The sequence below is a fragment of the Bos javanicus genome, chromosome 20, assembly GCF_032452875.1.
Source record: "Bos javanicus breed banteng chromosome 20, ARS-OSU_banteng_1.0, whole genome shotgun sequence".
NCBI lineage: Eukaryota > Metazoa > Chordata > Mammalia > Artiodactyla > Bovidae > Bos > Bos javanicus.
The window spans coordinates 9,219,913-9,245,686 of NC_083887.1; the positions used below are offsets into that span (position 1 = coordinate 9,219,913).

The window sequence follows — 25,774 nt, forward strand, 5'->3', positions numbered from 1 at the left end:
CCGTAAAGAGCCGATTGGCAACGTAAGGTGGAAGTGAGGATGGCATGGTCTTCTACTCGGGATTTCAGTAGTTTGATTGGACTTGCATTAATTTTACAGATACAATAACATGGAACATTGCTTCCTTTATTTAGCACTTCTCTTTCAGTAAACTTTAAAAATAATTTTATTTGTTTATTGATGACTGTGCTGGGTCTTTGTTGCTGTGCGGGCCTCTTCTCTAGCTGGGGCGAGCAGGGGCTGCTCTCTAGGTGTGGTGTGCGGGCTTCCCATTGAGGTGGCTTCTCTCGTTTCGGAGCACAGGCGCTTGGGCACAGAGACTTCAGCAGTTGCAGCTCCCAGGCTCTGAGCACAGGCTTGATGGTTGTGGCGCATGGGCTCACTTGCTCTGCAGCACGTGGGATCTTCCCAGAGCAGGAACTGAACTTGTCTCCTGCATTGGCAGGAGGATTGTCTACCACTGCGCCACTAGGGAAGCCTTGATGATTTTCTAATTGCATCATTCTGTCTGTATTTCAGTTAGCATTCTCTTGTAAGAAAGAACTTGTTCTTTCCCTTCATTTATGTATGTATTCATTTATTTCTATCATAAGGGCTCTTGACTGTATTTTACTCAGTTCTGATCCATTACTTAGTAATATTTCGATTGCCAAATTGTCCCAGATTTGGTCAGTAGGAGACCATCTCTCTTGTATTGTTCTGTTACGTCTCTGTCGTTCTTTGAGCATTTTCTTATTTTCTACCACAGGAAGATATTGTAGTCTCATCTTATACTTTACCTGCCCCACTCCTGGAATTAGCCAATTTGCCAGAGTCCTGGTTCTTTTTAGAGTAGAGTGGTATTCAGAAGTCAGTATCTGGATGTCAGCTGTGCTCATTGCTATTGGAGTGTCATTGTACCCAGGGATTCTCGGTGGTCACAGCTAGAAAATCAATCTATCCAAGTCTAACAATTCAGCTTTCATTTTGGTCTTATCCTTTACCTTGTTTTGTAGCTCCCTTCTGACAATAAATAATCCTGTTCTCATTATTAGTTATTGGAGATGTTTTGCAGATATTTTCTCCTAATATAAGCTTTTCTCTTTAGTTTCTTAAAGGTGAGCTTTGATGAACAGACATTTTTAATTTTGATGAAATCTAATTTGGCAGTTTCCCGTGGTTATTGTTTTCTGTGTTCTAAGTAGTATTGCCTGTCCCTTGTCATAGATACTCTTCTGTTTTCTTCTTAAAAACATTGTAGTTTTAAATTTAAGTCACAATTTAATTTTATATCTCTAACTGATTCTTTGTATGGTATGAGATAAGTGTAAGCATTCATTTTTTCCATATGAAGTTTTCTCTCTTCTTTTCCATTGATTTGTCTAATTGATTCAGATGCTAATATCACATTCTTAATTACGTGTCCTGAAGCCAGGGACTGTGAGTCCTTCAACTTTGTTCTTTTTTTAATATTATGGTTATTTAGGTTCTTTACTTTCCATATACTAGAATTAGATTGTCAGTTTCTGTTACACAGAATTCCTGCTGAAATTCTGATCGGGATTTTGTTAAATCTATGGTCAGCAATATGCTTGTTGTTGTTCAGTCACAGAGTTGTGTCTGACTGCGGCCCCATGAACTGCAGCACGCCAGGCTTCTCTGTCCATCACTATCTGCCTAAGTTTGCTCAAACTCATGTCCCTTGAGTCAGTGATACGATCCACCCATCTCATCTTCCGTCGCCCTCTTCTCTTCTTAGCTTCAATTTTTCCCAGCATCAGGGTCTTTTCCAGTACTGTTTCTACAAATATAGAGGCTGTCATATGGATTATCTTCTCCATTCTGTTATAGTACTGAATTACTCTGATTCTTTTTTAAATGTTAATCCACCTAGCATTCTTAAGATAAATGCCCAAGAATGTATTGTTTCGATAGGTATTTAGTTTATTAATATTTGGTAGACACATTTGTGTCTTTGTTGTCAGTAATACAGGTCTAAATTTCTTTGCTTGTAACATCTTTGTGTGGTTTTAGCATCAGGATTAGATGATGTCATAAAATGTATTGGAAAGTATTTTCTCCTTTTATTGTCTGAAATTTTTGTATAAGATTTATATTATTTCTTCCACATTTGAAAGTATTTACCAGTGAAATCATCTGGGCCTGGAGTTTTCTCCTTAAGAAGATTTTAAATTATAAGTTAACATTTTGAACAGATACATAGCTTCTCAATGGAGTTTTATTTTGCATTTTTTTTTTTAATTGGTGAAGTTGACCTATTCTTACATGTGTAAGTGTTCACATTTCTGTGAACTTACCTTTTATCCTGTCTTTCTGCTGAGTTGTTGGTCTCTTATTGATCTGTAGGACCTCTCGATGTTAGGGAATGACCTTGAATTGATGAATATTTTTCTTATTACTTTTTGGGTTTGTTTTTTAATTGCTTTATTTTATGATAGTTTCTGCTATGTAGACATTTTAATTTTTCATGTAATTCATTTATTTTTATGGCTTTTGCGTCAGCCTAAGAGTGGCACTCTGTCTCAAGAAATTTTTCCATATTTTCCATCAGTGAATGTATGCTTTTGTTTTTCATGTGTAAATATATAATTCATCTGGAGTTTATTTTGGTTTAATTGTGTGAGGTACGGATTCATACAAACATGGGCCCCCTCACATGCTTAAAGCAAATGGCTTCCTAATTAACCTAATGCCATTTATTGAATAATCTTTTTTTTTTTTTTTTTTGCCTAGTGATATAAAATGCTGCCTTATCGTGCCCTAATTTCTTATTTCAGTTTGGCCCTGTGTCTAAACTTTCTGTGTTGTTCCGCTGATCCACCTTTTTATCCAGTAGCATCACATTTGTTTTAATTAAAAGTCCACAATTCTCTCCACCTCTGTTCAACCTCCATTATTCCCTTTTTCCTGTGTTTAACAACCTTATTAACTGAAGTGTCTTTGAAAGACCTTATTTGAATATAAATTCCATCTTTCCTCTCCCTAGTAGAGAGGCTCAAGTGATGGTTGAAAGTCTCAGACGTGTGACCAGGACCTCAAAGAGCATTTAGGGCATCTGTGCAAATAAGAAAAAGACTGCCTCTTCTAGGTGGATAAATTAGAGAAAAGGCACCTTTTTCTGAAAGGTGCAACCTTGTACTTGATTACGCAGTTGCTAGGGCTGATTTAGTCCCTGTTCCCACCTTTGGGCCACTTTACAAAACAAAACTGTACATAACAATCTTGAAATGCACTGCACCATATAAATAATGTAGTCAGTGAAAGAATTAGCAAGAAAGCACGTGAGGATTCCTTCCCCGTCTCCTCCTTCCCATCTGAGCTGTTGGCTCTGGAGCTGGCTAGTTACATCCCTCAGTAACGTGCTTCCTTAAGTGAGAGTGCTGGAGAGTGATCACACTGACTCCTGGCCTTCAGGAATGCTCAGTCAGATTGGGATGAAGTTGAACAAACCTCTCAAAAGTCCATTTGACTACCCATCAATTGGAGTGAAATTGTGGGTCATCAAAATAAAGGTCAAATTATAATTACTTTTTATCTGTGCAAAAGTGCATTGTTACCTCATTTTTTGTTTATCATCTTAATATGAGAGCCTGTAAACATGAGAGGACAGACACTGATTTTCCCTTCTTTTGTAGATAAAGGATGTAAGCCAGGGGAGAAACTTCTCCAAGGTCAGACAGCTTGTGAGTGACAGCAGATGACCTTGATCTTAAATCTTTTGAAGTGCTGATTCCTCCTCTCAGCCTGGAAGAACACTTATTTCCCATATCACCTAATCTCATAAAAGCATTACTTGTTAGCTCCACAAACATCCAGGCACGTTTAAATTTAAATTAACATGAAATTGTGGTGATGTATCTCATCCTCCTGAAAGTACACTCTGATATATCAGGCTCGGTATTCATATCACCTTCCATAGTGGTGCCAAAGCACTTGCCTTCCTATTCAGAAACACTCATGGGGTAAAGAGGATACTAGAATCTTCTTAGGGACAGAGGCAAAAGTTGCCCGGTATTTGTTTTGACTTGCTAGTATTTGTTTCTGTAAGCCTCTGGGCTTTGAAAAAATTGAAAGAAAGAATGATTTTTATATTCTGTTGTAGTCCAGTGATAAACTGTCATGTTTATGATTCCAGAATTTTATTACATTTTAAGAAGCTTCCTTTTAGATCTCTTTCCAACGTAAAAAGAACATTTAACTCTGAATTGAATATAGGTTTGAAAAACAATTCGGGAAACTCCTGAGGCTAGTTTACATGCCCATGTTAGTTGAGGTTGGAATCACCGTGAAAGTAAGTATTAATGCTTCTGTGTAATTTTTTTTCCTCTCTCTTTTCTAGGTATTACTTTTCTTTGCAGAGTGTAATCATTTGGGCTCTACTGTTAGATCTTTTTGGCCAAGTGCTTGGTAGTGATTCACATGGTTGACCTGGATATTTATTTGGAGAGTGGCATCTGAGCACTTTATTTTTTTAAGATCTTGGTATCTTATTACTGCAATATACTACAGATTCTTTTTAATTTGTTTTGATATCTGCATCTTTGGCAGCAGTACATTTGATTTTGACTGCAGACATTTTTGACTTTGGACAAACTGTGCTTCTGGAGAAAAACCAATCTAAGGTGAACTTTTTAAGGATAATGACTCTGTCTTATTTGATTTTGTATCTCCAGCACTTACCTGTGCCTGGAACATAGTTGAGCCTCAATAAGTATTTGCTGAATAAAGTCCAAATCAAATTAATGTCATTTAAAACTCTGAACTACAGACACTTTGTCTTCCTCTGAACGCATTGTTTGAGCAAGTAAGGACATATATTCAGGCAATTACAAATAAATTTCATTATGAAACAGAATATCAGTGTGGGAAAGTGGTGCGGGTTAACAGCCCTGGACTGCGAGTTCCGTGTGGGTCCATCAAAATGATTTTTATGTTCTGATCCTTGTCAGGTCAGCTAGCCTTGCTGATTTCAGTTTTCTCATCTTTAAAGACAAAATCATGTAAAGCAACTATACTCCAGTAAAAATTAAGGCGTACAAAAATTTTTTTTAAGTCATGTAAGAATCACTCAGCTCATATGTATAGAAATGCTTTGGAGACATTAACGCATTCTGTAGGTACAGAGGGACACCAGTGTCCAGATGGCTTTCCCTAGAGCTCTGAGCCCTGCTTTGAGAAGGTTTGGGGGCCCTTTGGGCTTACATTTCAGCATGTTTTCTACTGTGAGGAAAGGTTCATGAACCTGATGGTAACACATAGCACATTTCTGACTCCTTTTTTGCTGTAGGAGTTCCTTCTCCTGTAGTTCAGTAACATTTTCTTTGTCATTTCTCTGCCTGTAGCTAGGAGCTAAGTTGGCAGCAGATTCACAGAACGCGAGAAGACACATGCTGCCACTCTGGGGACGTTCTTTCAAATCCAGGCCACGGGAAGTTGCTGTTCCGCCTCTTTTTTGGGGCAGCCATGTGTATACTCCATCTCGGGGTCTTCGAGGGAAGCTGATACAGCTCCCCCTCTGTCACATCAGGAGCAGGTCAGAAAAGGAAGGTGAGGGTCTTCCAAGTAGGAGGTGGCGGCATTGTGGATATCTAATTTTCTAGCTGCAGTGTCTTTTCAACTCTGTGAGAATAATAGGTCGGTCTGTATCCTCTCTCAAATTTTCACTCTCTTCTACTGTTCTTCATGATGTACTTTTAATATCCTCGCATCTGTGGTTCACTTTTTAGCTTCTTCACCAGCGCCTCTTCTCCCTTCACATTTTGTGCCCTCTTCTCTTTGTTCTGTGTAATATCGTCCTAAATCAAGCTCTAACCTGTTTCCTATTTCTGCTGTTTATATTCAAATTTTGTTCATGGCCAACTTTCAAAGAAGAGAAAATATTATTAACAAATTTCAAATTAGAATCCTGCTTTCACTTTAATAGTCTAATCATTAGTTTAAAATAAGATATTTGACCTTAGTTAAATTCATAAATATTATAGTCTACTTGAAGTCATATTCTTAGTTTTTATAACAGAATCAGGCCTCTTTTCCAATTAAGACACTGAATAGTGCTGTGTTTTACAAGTTGTATTCATGGCTCCTTCGATTTGCAATTCCCAGTTGTAAAATAGAGATCATCATTCACTTATTTTATGACTCGATGAAGTGTCTGTCCAAGTAAACTTTATTAAGGTGATAAAACTGTGTGACTCATATATTCTCATAGTCATCAGTAGATCTACTATCATATACTAGATGTGAAGTTAGAAGAGGAATAAAATGATTACCCAAGCCTTTCTATCTACTAAGGGTCATTCCTCTTCTTCGTGCCACATATTTCAAAAATAGCCCAGACTGTTTGTATACTTTGGTTCCAACCTAATTTTCCAGCCAGGTATCACTAATCCCTAACATATAGCCTACATTTATGGAATTAACTTTCCTGGCTCATTCAGTTTTGCTTAATGAGTACTGATTGTATTTGATCTGTAAATTGGACTCTGCTCTTGCCCTAGGCATTCACTTTTAAATGTCTGCCAGATCCCAAGTGTTCAAACTCCATGATGCCATTTCAGATCACTCCAGCCAGTAGTAACCCTTGACTTGCCCACTGGTAGAAGTTAGCTTGCATCACTCAGGTCACACTGGTCACACGGGACCTAGCTCTGTGATATTATCAATTTGTTGAGATTGTCTGCATTTTGAGTACATCTTGTCTAATAAAACTTGATAATTAACAAAAGACCTTAAAAAGTATTCTACATGTAATAAGTGTTCAGTAATTGCCTATTAAATAATTGAGTATCTGTACCTCTTCTTTCATGAAATCTTACCTTGATCTTAAGCTGCAAGATGAGAGTCATTTTTTTGCAGTTCTCACAAAGAAGTGCCCTGAATTTCATTTCTGAGCTCTCCTCACAGTCTAGTTGCTATTCCATCTTACAGTTCTTTTCTTCTCAAAGCCAGCCACCTACCTTGCTTTTGCCGTTGTCTGACTAACTTCTAAGTCCATCCATGTTGCTGCATGGAATGTTATTTCTTTTTTATGGTTAAGTAATACTCAGTTGCTTATATGTACCACATCTTTATCCATTCCTCGATGGGTTTCTTCTTTGTCTTGGCTGCCGTAAATATTGCTGCAGTGAACATTGGGGTACATGTATCTTTTCATATTATGACTTTCTCTGGATGTATGCCCAGGAGTGGGGTTGCTAGGTCATACGGTAGTTCTCTTTTTAGCTTTTTAAGGAACTTCCATAGTGTTCTCCATAGTGACTGTACAAATTTACGTTCCTACCAACAGTGTAGGAGGGTTCTCTCTTCTCCACCTCTTCTCCAGTGTTTATTATTTGTAAACTTTTTGGTGATGGCCATTCCGATCATGTGTGGGGTGATTCTTCATTGTAGTTTTGATTTGCATTTCTCTGATAATTGGTGCTGTTGAGCATCTTTTCATGTGCTTTTTGGCCATCTGTATGTCTTCTTTGGAGAAATGTCTATTTAGATCTTCTGTCCTTTTTTTTTTATTGGGTTGTGGTTTTTTTGTTTTTGTTTTTTTTTGTATTGAGCTGCATGAGCTATTGGTATATTTTGGAGATTAAACCCTGTTGGTCACTTTGTAAGTGTCTCCTATTCTGTGGGTTGTTTTGTTGACGGTTTCCTTTGCTGTGCAGAAGGTTTTAAGTTTAACTAGATCCCATTTGTTTATTTTTGTTTTTATGTTTATTATTCTAGGTGGTGGATCAAAAAGGATATCACTGTGATTTAGGTCAAAAGATATTTTCCTCTATGAGTTTTGTAGTATCCAGCCTTGCATTTGGGTCTTTGATCCTTTTGAGTTTATTTTTGTGTATCGTGTTAGAGATTGTTCTAGTTTCAGTATGTTATTTGCATCTGTTCAGTTTTCCCAGCACCACTTATTGAAGAGACTGTCTTTTCTCCATTGTATATTTTTGCTTTCTTGTCATAGATTAGTTGGCCACAGGTGTGTGGATTTATTTCTGGGCTTCCTATTCTGTTCCATTGATCTCTATTTCTGTTTTCTTGTGCCAGTACCATGCTGTTTTCATTACTATATTTTTGTCATATAGCTGAGGTGTCAGGGAGTCTGAGTCCTCCAGTTCCATTTTTCTTTCTCAAGATAGCTTTGGGTAGTAAGGGTCTTTTGTGTTTCCACATAAATTTTAAAAGTTTTTGCTCTCTTTCTGTGAAAAATGCCATTGGTAATTTGATAGGGATTGCATTGAATCTGTATGTTGCCTTAGGTAGTATCATCATTTTGACAGTGTTGATTCTTTCAGTCCAAGAAAATGATACATCCTCCCATCGGGTTTCTGTCATCTTCAGTTTCTTAGAGTTTTCAGAGTAAAGGTCTTTTGTCTCATAAGTAGGTTTATCCCTAGGTATTTTATTCTTTTTGATGCAGTGGTAATTGGGATTATTTCCTTAATGTCTCTTTCTGATCTTTCATTGTTTGTGTACAGCAGTGCAAGTACTTTCTGTGTATTAATTTTGTATCCTGCAACTTTACCAAATTCACTGAGGAGCACTAGTAGTTTTCTGGTAACATCTGTAGGATTTTCTGTGTATAGTATCATGTCATCTGCAAAGAGTGACTGTTTTACTTCTTTTTTTTCAACTTGAGTTTGTTTTATTTCTTCTCTGATTGCCTTAGCTAGAACTTTCAAAACTATTTTGAGTAAAAGTGGTGAGAGTAGAGATCATAAAGCAGCCTTCCTTCATGTGCTGAGCACATGATCATATGTTACTAATTGAGCTTCTTTACAAGCTTTTCAATGGATAGTCTTTATTTTCCTCATTTTATAGGTAAGAAAAAGGAAAATCAGAAGAAATTAAGTAGCTTGCCTAAAAACACACAACAGCTATCGAGGAAATAGCTGGCAATGAGATCAAACCCAGGTCAGAGAGTTGAAGCCTGGCCATTTAACCATTATGCTATTTTCCTCAAATAGAGGTTAGTGAGTATAACATGTATGAGTGTATATGTTTGAACTTGCTGGCTAAGAATTTATACATATGGCAGGTAACTTACCCCTGGTCCTAGCACTGTTGATGTCTGCTCTTGGCAGACATTCCTCTTTTACCGTGGGCTTATTTCAGCTGTCATGACTTCACCTTAGAGTCTTCAATATAGCGATATAATGATCATTGCTGGCAGACTGGAAATAGCCTACAAATGAAATCTCTGTTATACTTGTCTAAAGGCCATGGTGGAGTGTAGGGTAATGGGCAGTGGTCAGGAAGGAAGTCAGACAAGAACTGTGATTACTATTCCTTGTTTTGCTTTGTGGTAGAGACATTGCTTTATAGCAGTTCTCTTGATACTGGTAAATACAATATGTATATCACAGCTACTGCTGCTGAAAGTGTTTCAGTTTTTCCACTCTTACTCTACTCTCAAGATCTAGTACAAAAACGCAATCCAAGCATCTGCAGTACACTAACAGTTTTTTTTTGGTCTTTTTTTTTTTAACGAGTCTGTAGCAGGTGGGTAGTTTTTTAAAGCACAGTTTCTTGATCAGCATTATAATTACACTAGTGTAGCAATCTTCAGAAGCATGTGAAAGGTGCCACTTTAAATGTAAATACTTTCGTTAGTTAATGCAAAAGGTAATATGAAACTTGGCATTTTGTTGCCCTGGAAACACAGCCCAGCATTCCATGTATATTTTGAACTGCTCAATTACTTGTAACAACATTTTGACTACTTGACGATTAAACTAGATTCTGATACATATTTTATTATGCAGTGATTTTACATTCTGTCAATGGATATTCATTTTATCTCTGTACTATTTTCAGCACAAGAGAAAAACATATTTTTTAAAAATGTAGGTATAAGGAGCAGAAGAAGCCTTCTTCCCTTAATGATTATATTGTGGTAAACTTTCCTGTCCATGATAGACACTTTGTAAGTGAAACCTTGTTTGACTCAGAATACAGCAGCTGAAAAGTTTGTGTGATTATCTTCCGATTACACGTCTGTAGTTAGAAAGAAGAAATAAAACGGTAGGGGAAACAAAAATCAATGCATGGAAGACTGGATATATTACTAACAAATATATGTCTTGGAGAAATGTCTCCTTAGGTCTTTTGCCCCCTCCCCCCCTTTTTTTGAGCTGTTTGTATATTTTGGAAATTAATCCCTTGTCAGTCTTGTTTTCTCCCATTCTGTGGGTTGACTTTTGGTTTTGTTTATGGTTTCATTTGCTATGCAAAAGCTTTTAAGTTTAATTAGGCCCCATTTGTTTATTTTTGCTTTTATTTCCGTTACTCTCAGAGACACATCCAAAAATTGCTATTTTGCCTATGTCAGGGCTTCGCTTGTGGCTCAGCTAGTAAAGAATCAGCCTGCAGTGCGGGAGACCTGGGTTCGATCCCTGGGTTGGGAAGTTCCCCTGGAGAAGGGATTCTGGCCTGGAGAATTCCATGGGCTGTATAGTCCATGGGGTTGCAAAGAGTTGGACACGACTGAGGGACTTTCACTTTCACTTCACTTATGTCAGAGTATTCTGTGTTTTCAGCTAGATTTTTTATTACCTCCATTTTCACCTGAGGTCTTTGAATATCACTGAAGTGATGACGATGAAATGATATATTCACTAAGATTAAAGAAAGCATGAAATCTGTTGTCTCCCTTTGCTTTTTAAACCTCTTTCAAAAAAACAAGAAAACATGGTAGGCTTCTATATATCACACAGTAAACATTGGAGCTTTTTAGAACAGCAGGTCCACTCTCTTAGATATATGGGCTTTCCTTGCATTTTCTCTGGTCAGAGTTCTTCGGGTTTTTTGTTTGGTTTTTGCTGTTGCTTTTAATTTTTATTGGAGTACAGTTGATTTACAGTGTTGTGTTAATTTCTGCTGTATAGCAAAGTGAATCAGTTATACATATACATACATCCACTCTTTTTTAGGTTCTTTCCTGCGTAGGTCATTACTGAGTATTGAGTAGAGTTCCCTGTGCTATACCATAGAGCCTTATTAGTTACTCATTCTGTATATAGTAGGTCAGAGTTCTTTGCTATTATCTCTTTGTTGTAGGCTTTTGATCTTTGAAGTGCCATGATAGCAGGGACTCTCCAAGTCTTTGACCTTGTAGACCAACTCCTTGGGTGGATAAGCAGCGCATTCAGTGACTCTAAATAATCACAAAATCCCATCTCAGCTGAGATAGACAATTCTAAAACGTCTTCTCTTCACCACCAGCACTCCAGCCCACCCTGAATAAATAGTAACAGTAGTGAACACTGCTGTGTTTGGACTGTCACAGAAATCTAGTTTGTATTCTCCCCACCACAGCTTGGGATAAAATGAGGCACATGAATCTACATGGAAACAGTGAAACTACTATTCACTTGACTCAGTTGATTTGGGATTATGGGTGAAAGTAGCAGGCGCAGTGGTCAGTCCCTCCCTAGCAGCCCATAGCGAGAGAAGAGAAAGGCCTATCAGCGCGGGGGTGTGGAGGGCGTGTCCGTACTCATTTTCGTGTAGGGAGAATGAAATAGTCTGTTTGTGGACCTTCAACAACAGGGTTATGTTACAGAGTCATAGTCTTATTTCAACTGTTCAAGATAATTTAATTTGCAGAGCTAGAAACTATGTCAAAAGGAATAAAAGACTTTCCCAAAGGCATATAGTTATTTATAATGGAGTGTAGTTGTATGAAGATTACATCAAAAATCATTACAATTATAAGTAGAATTGGATAGGAGGTAGGGAATCAAAGTTTAGATACCTTGTGGGATACCTCATGGGTGATTCTCCTTCCCGTCAATGGGTATATAAATAACAGATAATTGCATATGTACTGTATTTATTCTTACATTTATATTTCTTTTGGAAATTATCTTTGGTACTGCCTTTAATCCTAATCTTACCAAAAATGACATGTCTGGTTGTTCTGTACAGGAACACACTACAGTATCTTACAAGTAATGTCCTCTAATGATTGATGGATGAATGCATTAGACTTTAAGAAGTCTTGTGTTTTCATCTTGTTCTTGAGATCTGATACTATACTCAGTATAGAGATGCTGAGTACAGAACTGGTGGACATTATTACAGGAAAATGAACTTTGCAATAGACTCAAGAGCCTAGAGTCATAGCCATGGCAGAATTCCCTCTCCTTTGTGAGGCTTCTCTCTGCATTGTTTCCACTCCACCTCACGCATATATTTCTGCAGTTCCACCCACTGCAGTGACTTAGCATTGGGACTGCTGGGAGAAGAGAAAGAGGGCAGTACATTAAGGCTCAGTTAATATAATTTACATAATAAAATTGTCAAAGAGATCTCGGCCAAGTTTACATAATTGGTCCAAGCTCACTTTGCTTGTAATGAAGAAAGTGAAAGGACTGGATGGATACTTTGAAGAGCCCCTTTTCAGCTCTCTGTTTTTCTTACAGGATGCCTTGCCACTGAGTCAGCATGGGCCCTTTCTCCTACCTACCACCCCTCTTAAGTTTTATTTTATTCATTCTTTTATTTATACTTTTAGGTATTTAGGTATTTTTGGAATGGCTATAGCTCTGCTTCTTAGCTATAAAATGCATATTATTCCATTTGATAGCATTTTCTTATGTGTGAATATATGTGTAAACCTATAAGGAAATAAGCCACGTAGTTCCATAGTGCATGGAATGTATCAGATATACATGTCTGTGCTACCATTAGATGCATGTAGTCATTGATGGGATATAATAGCAAATGGTGACACTTGATTGTCATTAGTGAATAAGAGTAGAAATGCTGGGATTGACGGGCTTGCCAGGCATCTATTTATAATGTCCCATTCCAGAAGCAGGAAACAACAGTGGCTTTCATTCAGTACAATTCATACCAAATGATTGTATCTCTAACTTCTGAAATCACGAGTCAAATTTTCTAGCCAAATCCTCCTCCTTCTGGAGGGTAATCTTAATTAGAATAGACCTCCTGTTCTGTTGTTGATAGCCACCAGAGATGGTGGCTCAGCTGGTAGAGAATCCACCTTCAGTGCAGGAGACCCAGGTTCTACCCCTGGATTGGGAAGATCCCTTGGAGAATGTTCCAGCAACCCACTCCAGTATTCTTGCCTAGAGAACTCCATGGACAGAGGAGCCTGGTGGGCTACAGTCATTGGGGTCACAAAGAGTCTGACACAATGGAGCGACTAACATTTTCACTTTTCTGTTGTTGATACTCACACTGGACCATTTAGAAACTCCAATTATTGATAGAAAATTAAGAGACTTTGTCCCTAGAATCACCTAGTTATGGTACCAGGCAGTATGCTCAGTTGTCAAGAGCTCTGAAGTCAGACTGTCTGGGTTTAAATTCTGGCCTTGTTTTATATTAACTGTATTTCCTTGGGTAAGTTATTTAACCCTTTGATGACCAGGTTACTTATCTGTAAGATGGGGAACATATACTTAACTTATATCGAGTTGTTCTAATATATAAATGAAATAATCTTTAGAAAGCAGTACAGTGACTGGAATAATACAAGAGTTCAAAAAATGTTGGGTACTGATTTTTTTTTTAATTAATAGTATTTTTTTGCGGGGGGCGGGGGGTGAGGGGAGCACACTGCACAGCTTGTAGGGTTTTAGTTCCCTGACCAGGGATTGAACCCAGGACTTCAGCTATGAGAGTGCAGAGTCCCAACCACAGGACAGCCAGGGAATTCCCCACGTCTCCTACTCTTATTTCAGATATATATGTGTACATTGAATGTATATCAACAAATGTATTCCATTTAGACATGAAAGACAAGCTCTTCTCTATACCAAATCCTGCAAATTTCTTTGATTCAGTGAATAAAAGTGATGTTCACATTTCTTGGCAGCAGGTCCTTCGCTGAAGAAGAGAATAGGGTAACCAGAAAACAAAAAATCATTAAAGCATATCAAACAGCAGTCCTGACTTTTGAATGACCTAAATTCACTAAAGTTGAAGTTTTAACTCAACCCTTCGAGTCATTTTTATTCCTTGAGTTAATACAAAATAAAATATTCCCAAAGACATGTCTTGTGTGTAATGTCACATCCCATGCGGCCTTTGCACAGAATGAAAAGTTCAGTCATATTTACTAGAGGAAGAGGTGGCATTACGTGTGATACCATGCTGTAATGCAAATGGTTCTCCATAGTGTGCACGGGAGGAGATGCTTGTTCCCTATTCTGATATGCTACTAAACTCACTAAACGCTGACACGTTTCTGTTTGTTAGACTGGGCTGCCCCTCCGTGTAAAGCAGTGGTGTCCACACATAGAGTTTCAGGAAGAGGGGACTGGTGTTAGGCTTTGTGTCTCTAAAGATGATAAGTTTGAAGACAGTTATTGTATTTCCCAGGAAGCGAGGCTGTGATGGGATGTATGTTCTCAGTTTCCCAGGCTCTCTGCAGACGTGCTCCAGGACATTGCCACAGAGGTTCCTTGATGCTCTGCTGAGCTTCAGCCTAGGTTAGATACTGGTTATGTTGGTTTCATAATCTTGTGTGCTCCAGTCCTTAAGACCCTTCTTGACCCTTTTGTTATTGTTTAGTCACTGAGTCCTGTCCAACTCTTTGTGCACCGTGGAGCACGCCAGGCTCCTCTGTCCTCCACTATCTCCCAGAGTTTGTTTAGATTCATGTCCGCTGAATCAGTGATGCTATCCAACCATTTCATCCTCTGCCACCCGCTTCTCCTTTAGTCTTCAGTCTTTCCCAGCCTCAGGGTCTTTTCCAGTGACTCAGCTCTTCACATCAGGTGGCCAAAGTATTGGAGCTTCAGCTTCAGCATCAGTCCTTCCAATGAATATTCAGGGTTGATTTCCTTTAGGATTGACTGGTTTGATCTCTTTACTGTCCAGGGGACTCTCCAGAGTCTTCTCCAGCACCACAAGATGTAGGTAAAATGTTTTATTTTTTAGAAAATCAGAGCAGACAAGGTACAATGAATATGGCTGAAGTTTTATGCTTTAAGAACTTACTGCAGTATTATATAATGTACTCCTCTATAAGTAGGAATTTGCCAAGCTTGATTTACCTATCTTTCGTTGCTGAGAGTAATCCTGAATAATATTAACATGGGATTATCCTTTCTCCCCCCAGGAAAAAAAGAGGTAATATTCAGGGATTGTACCTTAACAATACTGTTAACCCTTAGCGTACCATCCATGTGGGAGTCCTAATATGTGTGCACAAATGTTTTCAATAAAATGGTTTAGGTTGAGCAGATACAGTACTGTGATTTCTTTTTGGCCTTTGTTGAAGGATATTAGAGTTTAAAGAGTTATTAAGAAACTTTTTTAACCTTTTGTTTCATAATTTATTGAGAATCAGAAAGGTTAAGTATCTTCCTCAAGATGTTTGTTCCCATCTTTTTTAAACAAATGAAATATACTTGAATGCTTTAAGTACATTTTCTTTATCATCATTACTTTTAGGGTATATAATCTGTTGCCAGCCACAGAGAGCTCAAACAGCCTATAGAAGTCTTCTGATAAAATGTGACAGATTGAACATATGTGCTTGACCCTATTCCCTACCAAAACCTCCACAAATATGACAATAAAGGGTAAAAAAGACAAAAACCTACAAAATAAACAGAACGAGAGAGGAGGCAACAGCGACCAAATTTTGAAAGCTAGAAAACAGATGAACAGAAGATAAGGAGCTTCTGAGCAGAAAGAGAAAGCTACAACTTAAACTGGCAGGAGAAGAAATCCAAAAGCAAGACTGTGTGCCAGAGGACACTAGAAAGGCTCATAAATGAAAAGCAGCAGGTACTCTAAAGAAGAGATGTGGACAGAACCAAGACAGGTGGGTTGACTAGAGGTTTTCCTAAGAAGCAGTGAAATGCCCAGATTGTTTCTCTCAGTGCCTAGCGAAAGATTGATGGTTTTCTTTCTGGAGAGTTGAGGCAGAAAGACTCTGGACTTGAGGGTGCAAGGCTTATTTTGCTTCTCAGAGAGGAGACTGGGAGAGTCCTCTCTGAGAGAACTGACCAATGCAAGAGAAAAGACCTATGCATTCCTTGGTGTGGGAGGCCCTCAAGAAAATAATGCTGCCAGGCTACCCTCCCAAAAACATGAGATTGGAAGGTAAGAACCTGTTTTCCTCATTCCTACATTTCTGCTGTGCCAAGTTAAAATTTAGTGCTCAGAGTGACACTTCTTTTTTAAAGTAGGCTCTAAATGCAAAGCTGGCTACATCTGATGCTTAGCAACAACCAGCGGTCTGTTTCAGACGCTATAGGAAAAACCACCTGTGTTGGGTTCCTTACACGCTCTTAGGCAAGATATTTATCTTCATAGTTCCGAGTTCCTACTCTGCAGAAAGGAAAAAGTGTATAAAGTACTTACGATAATGCTTAGAACATGCTAAGTGTTCAGTACTTTTTAATGAATAACACTGTTGTTCATCATCATCTTCTCATCATCCATCTCAGTAATAGTTAAAGATTTTGCACAAACTGATCCAGGAAAAGGAAGTGTCTCTTTAGTGTGACTCATTTAAAAATAAAAACAAAAACTGAGTATTCAAAAAACCAAGTGCTTTAGTATGTTGTAGCCTTTTATAAGCATTCATTCCTAGAAATAAAGTTAGTATAGTAAATATATAGCATAGATATTGCTAACAAATCAGACTTTTCCTAAGGTTGTATGGGATTATGGGAAAGTCCTGCTGCTGCTGCTGCTGCTGCTGCTGCTGCTGCTGCTGCTAAGGCACTTCAGTCATGTCCGACTCTGTGCGACCCCAGAGTCAGAAGCCCACCAGGTTCCGCCCTCCCTGGGATTCTCCAGGCAAGAGCACTGGAGTGGGTTGCCATTTCCTTCTCCAATGCATGAAAAGTGAAAGGTGAAAGTGAAGTCACTCAGTCGTGTCCGACTCTATGCGACCCCATGGACTGCAGCCCACTAGGCTCCTCTGTCCATGGGATTTTCCAGGCAAGAGTACTGGAGTGGGGTGCCATTGCCTTCTCTGGGGAAAGTCCTAGAAATGATCAAATTTTGTGGTTACTTTAACAGCAGCTTGCCCCATCTTTCTAATTTTTGAGTTTAACACAGAATTATGAAACACAGTTAATAGTAGCTAGTTGTATGCACAATTTCTTTTTTTTTTCCCACTGTGAGAGAAACTATTGTGTATTTGCTTTTTCCAGATATTCCACTAACTCAGTGACTCTTGACTGCCATGTGTCTGTTGTCAGCTGCCTTGTCCAGGTGGTCAGAAAGGACTGGTGTTGCCGTTGGGTTGGGGCCAGAATGGGAGCTTTCAGTCTTACCCTGTCGGGTGACCAATAGAGGGCCCGCGGCTGCTTGGGGGCGAGGTTGTGGGCAGAGGTTTCAGGTTAGGCAGTTGCTCAGTGGCAAATGCATGGCCTTGTTGCCCTTTTCTACTTCCTAGATTTAGATGGGTGTCATGGCCTATGTAAATACTGTTTCCTTCCTCTGGGATTCTGCCCCACGCACAGATCTTGCACCTCTGCGTGTTTCAGTGTATCTTCAGTAGGTGTCCGTGCTGCTCAGTTGTTGACGCCAGCCACAGGCTGCTGGGCACTGAATGGACAGAGAACTCTAAGCAGAAACTCTGTTGTGCTGTAACCCTGCATTGCCAAGCTCATGAAAACCCGTCCAAGGTGCGGAGAGCGCTAATTAGGTAACTAACTCCTCATTAGGTCACCCCAGACTCCCTTCTTTCTGCCGGGACATTTTTCTGTCATAATTAACATCAGATATGCTGCTACTAGTCATTGGACTGAGCGGCATACGCTGTTCTGGTTGGCTTTGAGCCCTTGGGATTGGAAAAACCTCTCTCTTCTCCCCCCGGTTCGCCTTTCAGCTCCTCCTCTGAGACAGTGTCTAGACAAGCGAGGGGTCAGGGACCCTTCCCTCTCTCACTGAGGCAGCCCCTCCCGCTCTGTTCCATCCCTGTTGGCTAGCGGCGGTCGGCTATTTGCCTCACATGTGCCCAGCGCCGTGCAGGTTGCGTCCTGTGTGGAGGGAACCAGTCCTGAGAGCTCCCGTTTAACTCAGGGGCGCTCGGCATGGCCCTGCTCTCGGTCACCCTGTCCAGGCTGTCTGAAAACGCTGTTGCAGCCATTGCGCTAAGCAGTTCACAGGCCGTGTCTCTTCAGTCCTCATTTCAGGCCCACGTTGTTTCACCTGAAGTGGGTACAACTTTTATTCATGTTTTACAAATTAGAATCCTGAAGTTTTAGAGTTTGTTTCCTGGGTTATAACACAGGAATGGGGTGTGTCTGCTGCCTAATCTTGTCTCTCTACTACTTCTCTACTACCAAAGGCCATTCTACATCAGAAAGGCCACATTTAAGGCATGAGTAAGAAGCACTAGACAGAATGCCATCAAGTGCTGTATCAGGCACCTGTTGTTCAGTGGCTAAGTCATGTCGGACTCTTTGCACCCCTATAGACTGCAGCACGCCAGGGTTCCCTGTCCTTCAGTCTTCCCTGTCCTTCACTGTCTCTCAGAGCTTGCTCAATTTCATGTCCATTTAGTTGGTGATGCCATCCAACCATCTCATCCTCTGTTGTCCCCTTCTCCTGCCTTCAGTCTTCCCCAGCATTGAGATCTTTTCCATTGAGTCAGTTTTTCACACCAGGTGGCCAAAGTGTTGGAGCTTCAGCTTTAGCATCAGTCCTTCCAGTGAATATTCAGGACTGATTTCCTTTAGGATTGACTGGTTTGATGTCCTTGCAGTCCACAGGACTCTCAAGAGTTTTCTCCAGCACCACAATTAGAAAGCACCAATTCTTCTGCGCTCAGCCTTTTTTCTGGTCCAACTCTCACATCCATACATGACTGCTGGAAAAACTGTAACTTTAACTGTGTAGACCTTTGTCGCCAAAGTAATGCCTCTGCTTTTTAATATGCTGTCTAGGTTTGTCATAGCTTTTCTTCCAAGGAGCAAGCATCTTTTAATAACATGACTGCAGTCAACTATCCACAATGATTTTGGAGCCCAAGAAAATAAAATCTGTCACTACTCCGACATTTTCCCATCTGTTTGCCATGACGTGATGGGACTGGAGGCTGTGAACTTAGTTTTTTGAATGTTGAATTTTAAGCCAGCTTTTTCACTCTTCTCTTTGAGCCTCATCAAGAAGCTCTTTAGTTCTTCTTCACTTTATACCATTAGAGTGGTATCATCCGCATATCCGAGGTTGTTATTTCTTCCAGCAGTCTTGATTCCAGCTTGTGATTGATCCAGCCTAGAGTTTTGTAAGATGTATTCTGCATATAAGTTAAATAAGCAGAATGACAACATATCACCTTGTTGTGCTTCTTTCCCAGTTGCATGAAACAACCCGTCAGTTGTTCCATGCAAGGTTCTAACTGTTACTTCTTTACCCACATACCAGTTTCTCCGGAGACAGGTTAGGTGGTCTGGTATTCTCATCTCTTGAAGAATTTTCCACAGTTTGTTGTGATCCACATAGTCAAAGGCTCTAGCGTAGTCAGTGAAGCAGAAGTAGATATTTTTTCTGGAATTCCCTTAATATTTCTATGATCCAGCGAATGTTGGGATTTTGATCTCTGGTTCTGCTGCCTTTTCTAAATCCAGCTTTTGTACATCTGGAAGTTCTTGGTTTACATACTGCTTGAAGCCTAGCCTGAAGGATTTTGAGCATAACCTGCTATATCAAGTAGATTATGACAAAAATAATTCTTGCTGTGTGCATATTTCTACTCTGCTTGGTTCCAAAAAGGATTAAAAGTTGTCAACATACTTAATCCAATTATCCTTTGATTTCCATAGTAAACCAGTGATAAAGGCATTATCCCCTCTATTTTGCAAATGACAAAACTGACTCTTAGTGAGTCAGAGTCAGGGCTGGGCTCCAGTCAAATACAGAGAGCAGTCACCTACCTTGTCAGGGATTTTCCTGGTGGCATTGCTGATTAGTTTCCACAGTAAAGTGGTATCTGAGCCACTCTCACGTCCCAGATAACAGAAATTTTATTGTTTCTGTCCCTATCCTTTTGCTCCCAGAATACCAGACATACTACTGTGGTTTGGCTGAGTTCTCTATCAGACAGGCCCTTGAATACAGAGTTAAAAGGCATATGCAGCCTAAAGTACTCAGCACAGGGCACACCCCTAGTTAATAAAGGTGTAAAAGCATGCCCTAGAGTGATGTTCACCAACTTTCTTCCCCTGGAAAGTGGAAAGAGGAGGGTATAACTTTATATCTGTAATGTTTTATTTTTAAAATATATCCAAAGAAAACAAAAAAGACTATTGGGAAGAGGAGAGAAACATTGAATTTACTTTTCTATTGAGAGGTGATTTTCAGAAAATTGAGTACCATGTGTTATGAAGTAGTCATTGTTATATAAATGAGGGATTGCAGTATGATGCTTATAAATTGCCTTCTGATGCTTGTTTTAGATGCTTACAAGATGCTTGGTTTTGGTAATCCCAGTCTAGCCTCTCTAAAGGCAAGAAGCCTCTTTGCTTATCTTTGTCACTCAGTGCTCAGCCAAGCATCCCCGTTCTTTGTAGGCTGGTGAATGATCATATGCAGAAGAGAGCATTTTTGCCCTCACCACATGCCCTATTCTGTTGGAATAAGTGGTTCTATATAGGTGCAGTAGCGAAACTATTCTCCCTAGTTTAACACTCAATTTTTCCTTACTTATTTTCCTTAAAAAAAAAAAATTTTTTTTTAAACTAGCTCCCTTGCTTTTTGCCACAAGCTGGAATCAAGACTGCTGGGAGAAATAACAACCTCAGATATGCAGATGATACCACTCTAATGGTATAAAGTGAAGAAGAACTAAAGAGCTTCTTGATGAGGCTCAAAGAGAAGAGTGAAAAAGCTGGCTTAAAAGTTAGTGAAAGAAAAACTGCGCCTGTTCACTGAAGGCTGCACACACTGTAGCAGCCATGTCCCCATGCATCGCCTACAGCTGCTGCAGGTGAATTTGCATTTGATGTGTGCTCATAAAGGACAGGCTCCCGCCCCTTCCAGCTCACTGTAATTGTTCAGCAGATGAGCTAATGACGTTTAGGAAGCTAGGAAGCAAAGATATTTTCTTAGGTTGTTTCCCTCTTCTGTCCCACAAAGCACAACAGCCACGATCTGGCACATGATCAATGGACCCAGCCCTTTTTAGGATGCGGGAGATGCATCCCCGAGTCTGTGGCTCACAGTGACAAACAGTGGAGACTTCTGCAATGATATTTTGCCTCCCTGATGTTCAACTTCTCCAGTTAAGCCTGTCTGGAATCTATTTAACTGTTATCCATCAAAGTTTTTTTTTGTTTGTTTGTTTTTTAATAAGAGGGGGAGTGAGTGGAACCAGAGGAAAGACTGTCTTTGCCAAGATGCACTCTCCTCTCATGACTCATCCTTAGAGAAGCAGAGGGACTTTGAAAAGCTGTCTGCAGTTGCATTGAGACAGCTCTCTCCTGGCACTTTGAGTTGTTTTAAAAAATTTTCCCAGGCAATAAAAGATGTTGTTCAGATTGTTTATTCCCTCCTAGTGGGCCAGCGTAAGAGCTTTTGTTTAACTGCAGTGTGGTGGTTGTATGGATGGTTTGCTTTTGGAGTTTTATCAAGAAATTAGCTTCTCCCTGTTCAAAATTGGGAATCATTTTTATGATTGTTATCTTGTTGCATCTGGTCATTCTTATATACTAAGAATTTTCTTAGTATATTGTGTTTGTACAATTTCAAATGTTCCATTATTTAAAAGTTTGGTTTTATATATGGGAGTGCTGCTGCTGCTAAGTTGCTTCAGTCGTGTCCGACTCTGTGCGGCCCCATAGATGGCATCCCACCAGGCTCCCCCATCCCTGGGATTCTCCAGGCAAGAACACTGAAGTGGCTTGCCATTTCCTTCTCCATGGGAGTGCTAGTTTGAGCTAAATAGAGTAGATGCTTTTTAAATGCAGTCATTCTGATTTTTATTGTTTGGCAGCACAAGAAAGAAGGGACACTTTTATTCTCTTCCCTTCATATATAAATAAAGGTGTTTTAATAATTGGTAGATTAAGGCTTCCAGAAAACAGTTGGACTAACAAATCTAAACTTCTATTTTCAAATTTCCTTTTTTTTTTGCTGCAAAAAGTGATTGTGTTCTTTTAGGTTTCCAGAAACTGGCAAATAATTTCTTAATATCCTTGTAACCACTCCCAAATCACTCCCCCTTTTTTGAAGAGAAAAACTATCTGTTCAAAGAATTGCCACTTAACATGGGTTTGAGACCAAAAATAAGTTATGGCGGTGAACTATTTGTATGTTTATGATGCTTAGCAATAATTTAAGGAGTAAAAGGAAGTAACAACATACAGAAACAATTTGTGATTTATAGAAAAGTTACTTTGAATGGCTGACTCTTAGATATAAATTGAATACAATGAAGTATTCGTTTGATTAAAAAAAATCCTTGAGTAAAAAAATCTCAATGCTGAAATTTTTATTACCCTACAAAACTTGATCTCCGGTTAAAATCTACTTTTAAGGACCTTGGCTTTAATTTAGTGATTGTATCCTTTCATCTTGAAATTTTAGATGCCAGTCTGCAAGGTCTGCAGTCCTCATAATCTGTGTACACTGCCAGAGCTGAGTGAAGTGATACTCACCTGCAGGGGAACGAGGCTAGCGGAGTAGAGTCGAGTCAGGTGTGGGCTGAGTGGAAGCTTATATCTTTGAGTCTCTGTTCACTTATTTGTATCACGGCCACTTCTCCAGTTAATAGAGATGTGTAAATACAGTATGATGTTTTAACAAGTGGATTAGGCATATTCTTCAGTCATTATAACATGAGAGCTGGAAGGAGTTTCAGGGGTCTGGCCTGGTTGAGTTCCAGTGTATTTTGCTTGGCCCATACAGTTTTCAAAAACAGTACAGCTAGGAGGCTGCTTTGCTTGATAATAATACAAGCAGTTTTATACATATTGTCTTACACGATTCTTCATGGACTTATATTGATAGTAACTGACTAGCCCCTGCAGACATGTGAGTTCATGCATAATCCAGATAATCCTGTCTCTTCATCTTACAATTATAAGAACTGAAACCCCAAGGATCGAGTGACTTTACAAAGTTAGACAGCTGGTTCGGGGCAGTTCCAGAACTGTTTCACAGCCTGAATATTTTATTTTTTTAGTAGGTTAGAGACCCTTGTCACACTGCAGAGATGTTTCTGAAAGATGTCCTACAAATGAAAGAATTGAAAGGCAGTGGAAGAATAGTAAGTAAACAGCCTAGTTTATAGAACTGGAGTTATCTGGCTTATCTTGGGAAAATCATTTCATCCCATTGGACACCAAGATTCCTCATCTATAAAGTAGAGCAATTAGACTAGATTCACATTACACAGGACAGGACTTGATAAGTAGTGACTTTTCAATAAATCATTCAGTGAACAGGGGGTATTGAAGGTGCCTAGATTCTCTAATTCTATATGAACTTTCCTTACTTCCCCATCCCCAATTTACTTGGCCTAGATGGCTTTCAGAGTCTCTTCCAATCTTGAGAAGTCTTAAGTTTTTTATTTAGAACGTGTGTGTGTGTGTGTGTGTTGGGAAGTTCCTTGAGCCTGTGTACTCGTGTTTTGGTGTGTGTGTTTATGTGTGTTCGGAAGGTCTTTGAGTCTGTGTACTCCTGTTTTGGGGTGTGTGTGGAAGGTCTTTGAGCCTTTGTACTCCTGTTTTGGGGGAGGGTATTTTGGGAAGGTCTTTGAGTCTGTGTACTCCTGTTTTGGGCTTCCCCGTTGGCTCAGTGGTAAAGAATCCACCTGCCATGCAGGAGACATGGGTTCGATCTCTGGGTCAGGAAGATCCCCTAGAGAAAGAAATGGCAATCCACTCTAGAATTCTTGCCCGGGAAATCCCATGGACAGAGGAGCCTGGCGGGCTACAGTCCACAGGGTCGTAGAGTCGAACACGATTTAGCAATTAATCACACACACTCTCTCTCTTTTTCTCTTTCTCTCCCTCTCTCTCTCTCTCCTGTTTTTGGTTTCAATCTCCCATCAGCTTGTCTGTTCCCTGAACTTATTGCAAGGAGACAGCAGGGGGCAGAAGTGAGGAGTAGATGGCTTTCCAGAATGACCACATTTTATTCCACTTCTCTGCCATCTCTGAACTCCTCCTGCCTTAAATAAAAAGGCAGTATTTCCTCCTGGCTTCATCTGTTTATAGGCAGGATAATACTTCAAAACCAGATGTGGATTATTGTTTCAAATGTAAATATTACTTATGAGTTTCAGCATACATTATTGGTATCCTAGAGGCCTAGTCACTATTGCTAAATCATCAAACACCTACTGTTGTCGAACACACAAAAAGAGTAAACTTGTCCTCTGCCTTTGCTTAAAGGTTTAATATTGAAGTCCGTAGAGCTACAGAAATAGAATCTAGCTATGAACTTGAGTTGTATAGCTGGAAGGAAATCCAGCCTTACCTTTTCCTATAAACAGAATCTTTTGAGATTCAACTTTTCCATGTGTTAGAGAATCAAAATGTTTAAAGTACTAAGATGCTTTTCTTTATTAAAATATATATATATATATATATATATATATGATTCTTAAGATACCCTGATTAGTGCTGAGCTTCTCTTCCATCAGAAATATCCCAGAAGAGATCCATAATCCCACACACAAAAAGATGTGTAAATCTGCTCAACATCAGCTTAACTCTTTTCTGCTTTTACGCTGGTGTGCACCGTCCCCTGGGCCAGGCCTCTCTGCCTGCTCATTTCTTTGGTGGCAGACTTAATCCTGACACCTTCACTAAGCCTAGAATACTCCAGAAATTCTAAATTCCATATTTTGTTTGTTTTCCTCCTTTTGCTTCCACACCTCCCCCTCCCTCAGCACTCTTCAGATACACAGCCTACCCGTGGTTAATTAATGTATGTGATTTTCCTGTCTTTCGTGATCGTATTATTCACTATTTTGCAAAAGTTATGTCTGAAGTTCCTAGCCAGAACTTTAGAAGACATCAGGAAATGCTGACATCTTTTTAAAACTGGCTCATAGATTTCGTACTGAAAACCAAAAATACTTGCCATATCTCTGTCCAACTCAAGCCTGTTCCCACAACTCTATGTGTTTTCATAAATAGGACTGGATCCAAAATCCAATTTTTTCAGCTTCCTGCTGTTCTGAGAGAAAGGCCCTCTGCCTTTAGCTTCACCTCGCACTCCACCGTCTCAGGCGTGAAGCTAATCTGTGTGTCCAGCTTGCAAGTGGCTGGAGAAGCCCCACCAGACCCTTCTGGATGCAGTCTCACTGACAGGTCAGTTGTTGGCCACAAAGACAGACACTGAATGGTTTTAGGACCTTCGCCAGGAGGGCACGTCAGCAATCACCGTGAATAATTTTTTCTTTTCCAGTTCTCCCTGCAAATAATCCTCACCTGTTAACCATATTCATCACCTTTTGGAGGCTGATAAAAACAGTAGGCTTCAGACAAAGAGCAGTTGGCTTCATCTGACTGGCTCCTGTGCTTTGTAAACCATGAGAGAAAGAGCAGCAAAGCATAGTCAGGCTATAGGTTTTCTCTTTCTGTATCTGAAAGGGCTTCTCTGGTGGCCCAGTCAGTAAAGAATCTGCCTGCAATGTGGGAGACAGGGGTTCGACCCCTGGGTTGGGAAGATCCCCTGGAGGAAAGAATGGCAACCCTCGCCCGTATTCTTGCCTGGAGAATCCCCATGGACAGAGGAGCCTGGCAGGCTGCAGTCCGTGGGGTTGCAAAGCGTCAGACTGAGCAACTAAGCACATCAGAAAGGAAGAGCTGTCATCTTTAAGATTGTTTGAAAC

The 25,774-nt window shown here is 39.7% G+C and overlaps 2 protein-coding genes across 5 annotated transcripts in view; one reads left to right on the forward strand and one right to left on the reverse strand.

The window, feature by feature from the left end:
* PTCD2 (pentatricopeptide repeat domain 2) overlaps positions 1-25,774 on the reverse strand; it is a 302,620-nt gene that overhangs the window by 79,907 nt on the left and 196,939 nt on the right. The window lies entirely within an intron of this gene.
* Positions 1-25,774, forward strand: part of MRPS27 (mitochondrial ribosomal protein S27) — a 103,887-nt gene that overhangs the window by 48,185 nt on the left and 29,928 nt on the right. For 2 of the 4 annotated variants that reach the window (XM_061393303.1, XM_061393304.1), the window contains one exon: positions 25,077-25,250. The exons of the other annotated variants lie outside the window; for them this stretch is intronic. In XM_061393303.1, the coding sequence (XP_061249287.1) occupies positions 25,077-25,250 (174 nt within the window). The remainder of the gene's footprint in view (positions 1-25,076; positions 25,251-25,774) is intronic. 4 annotated transcript variants of the gene reach the window in all.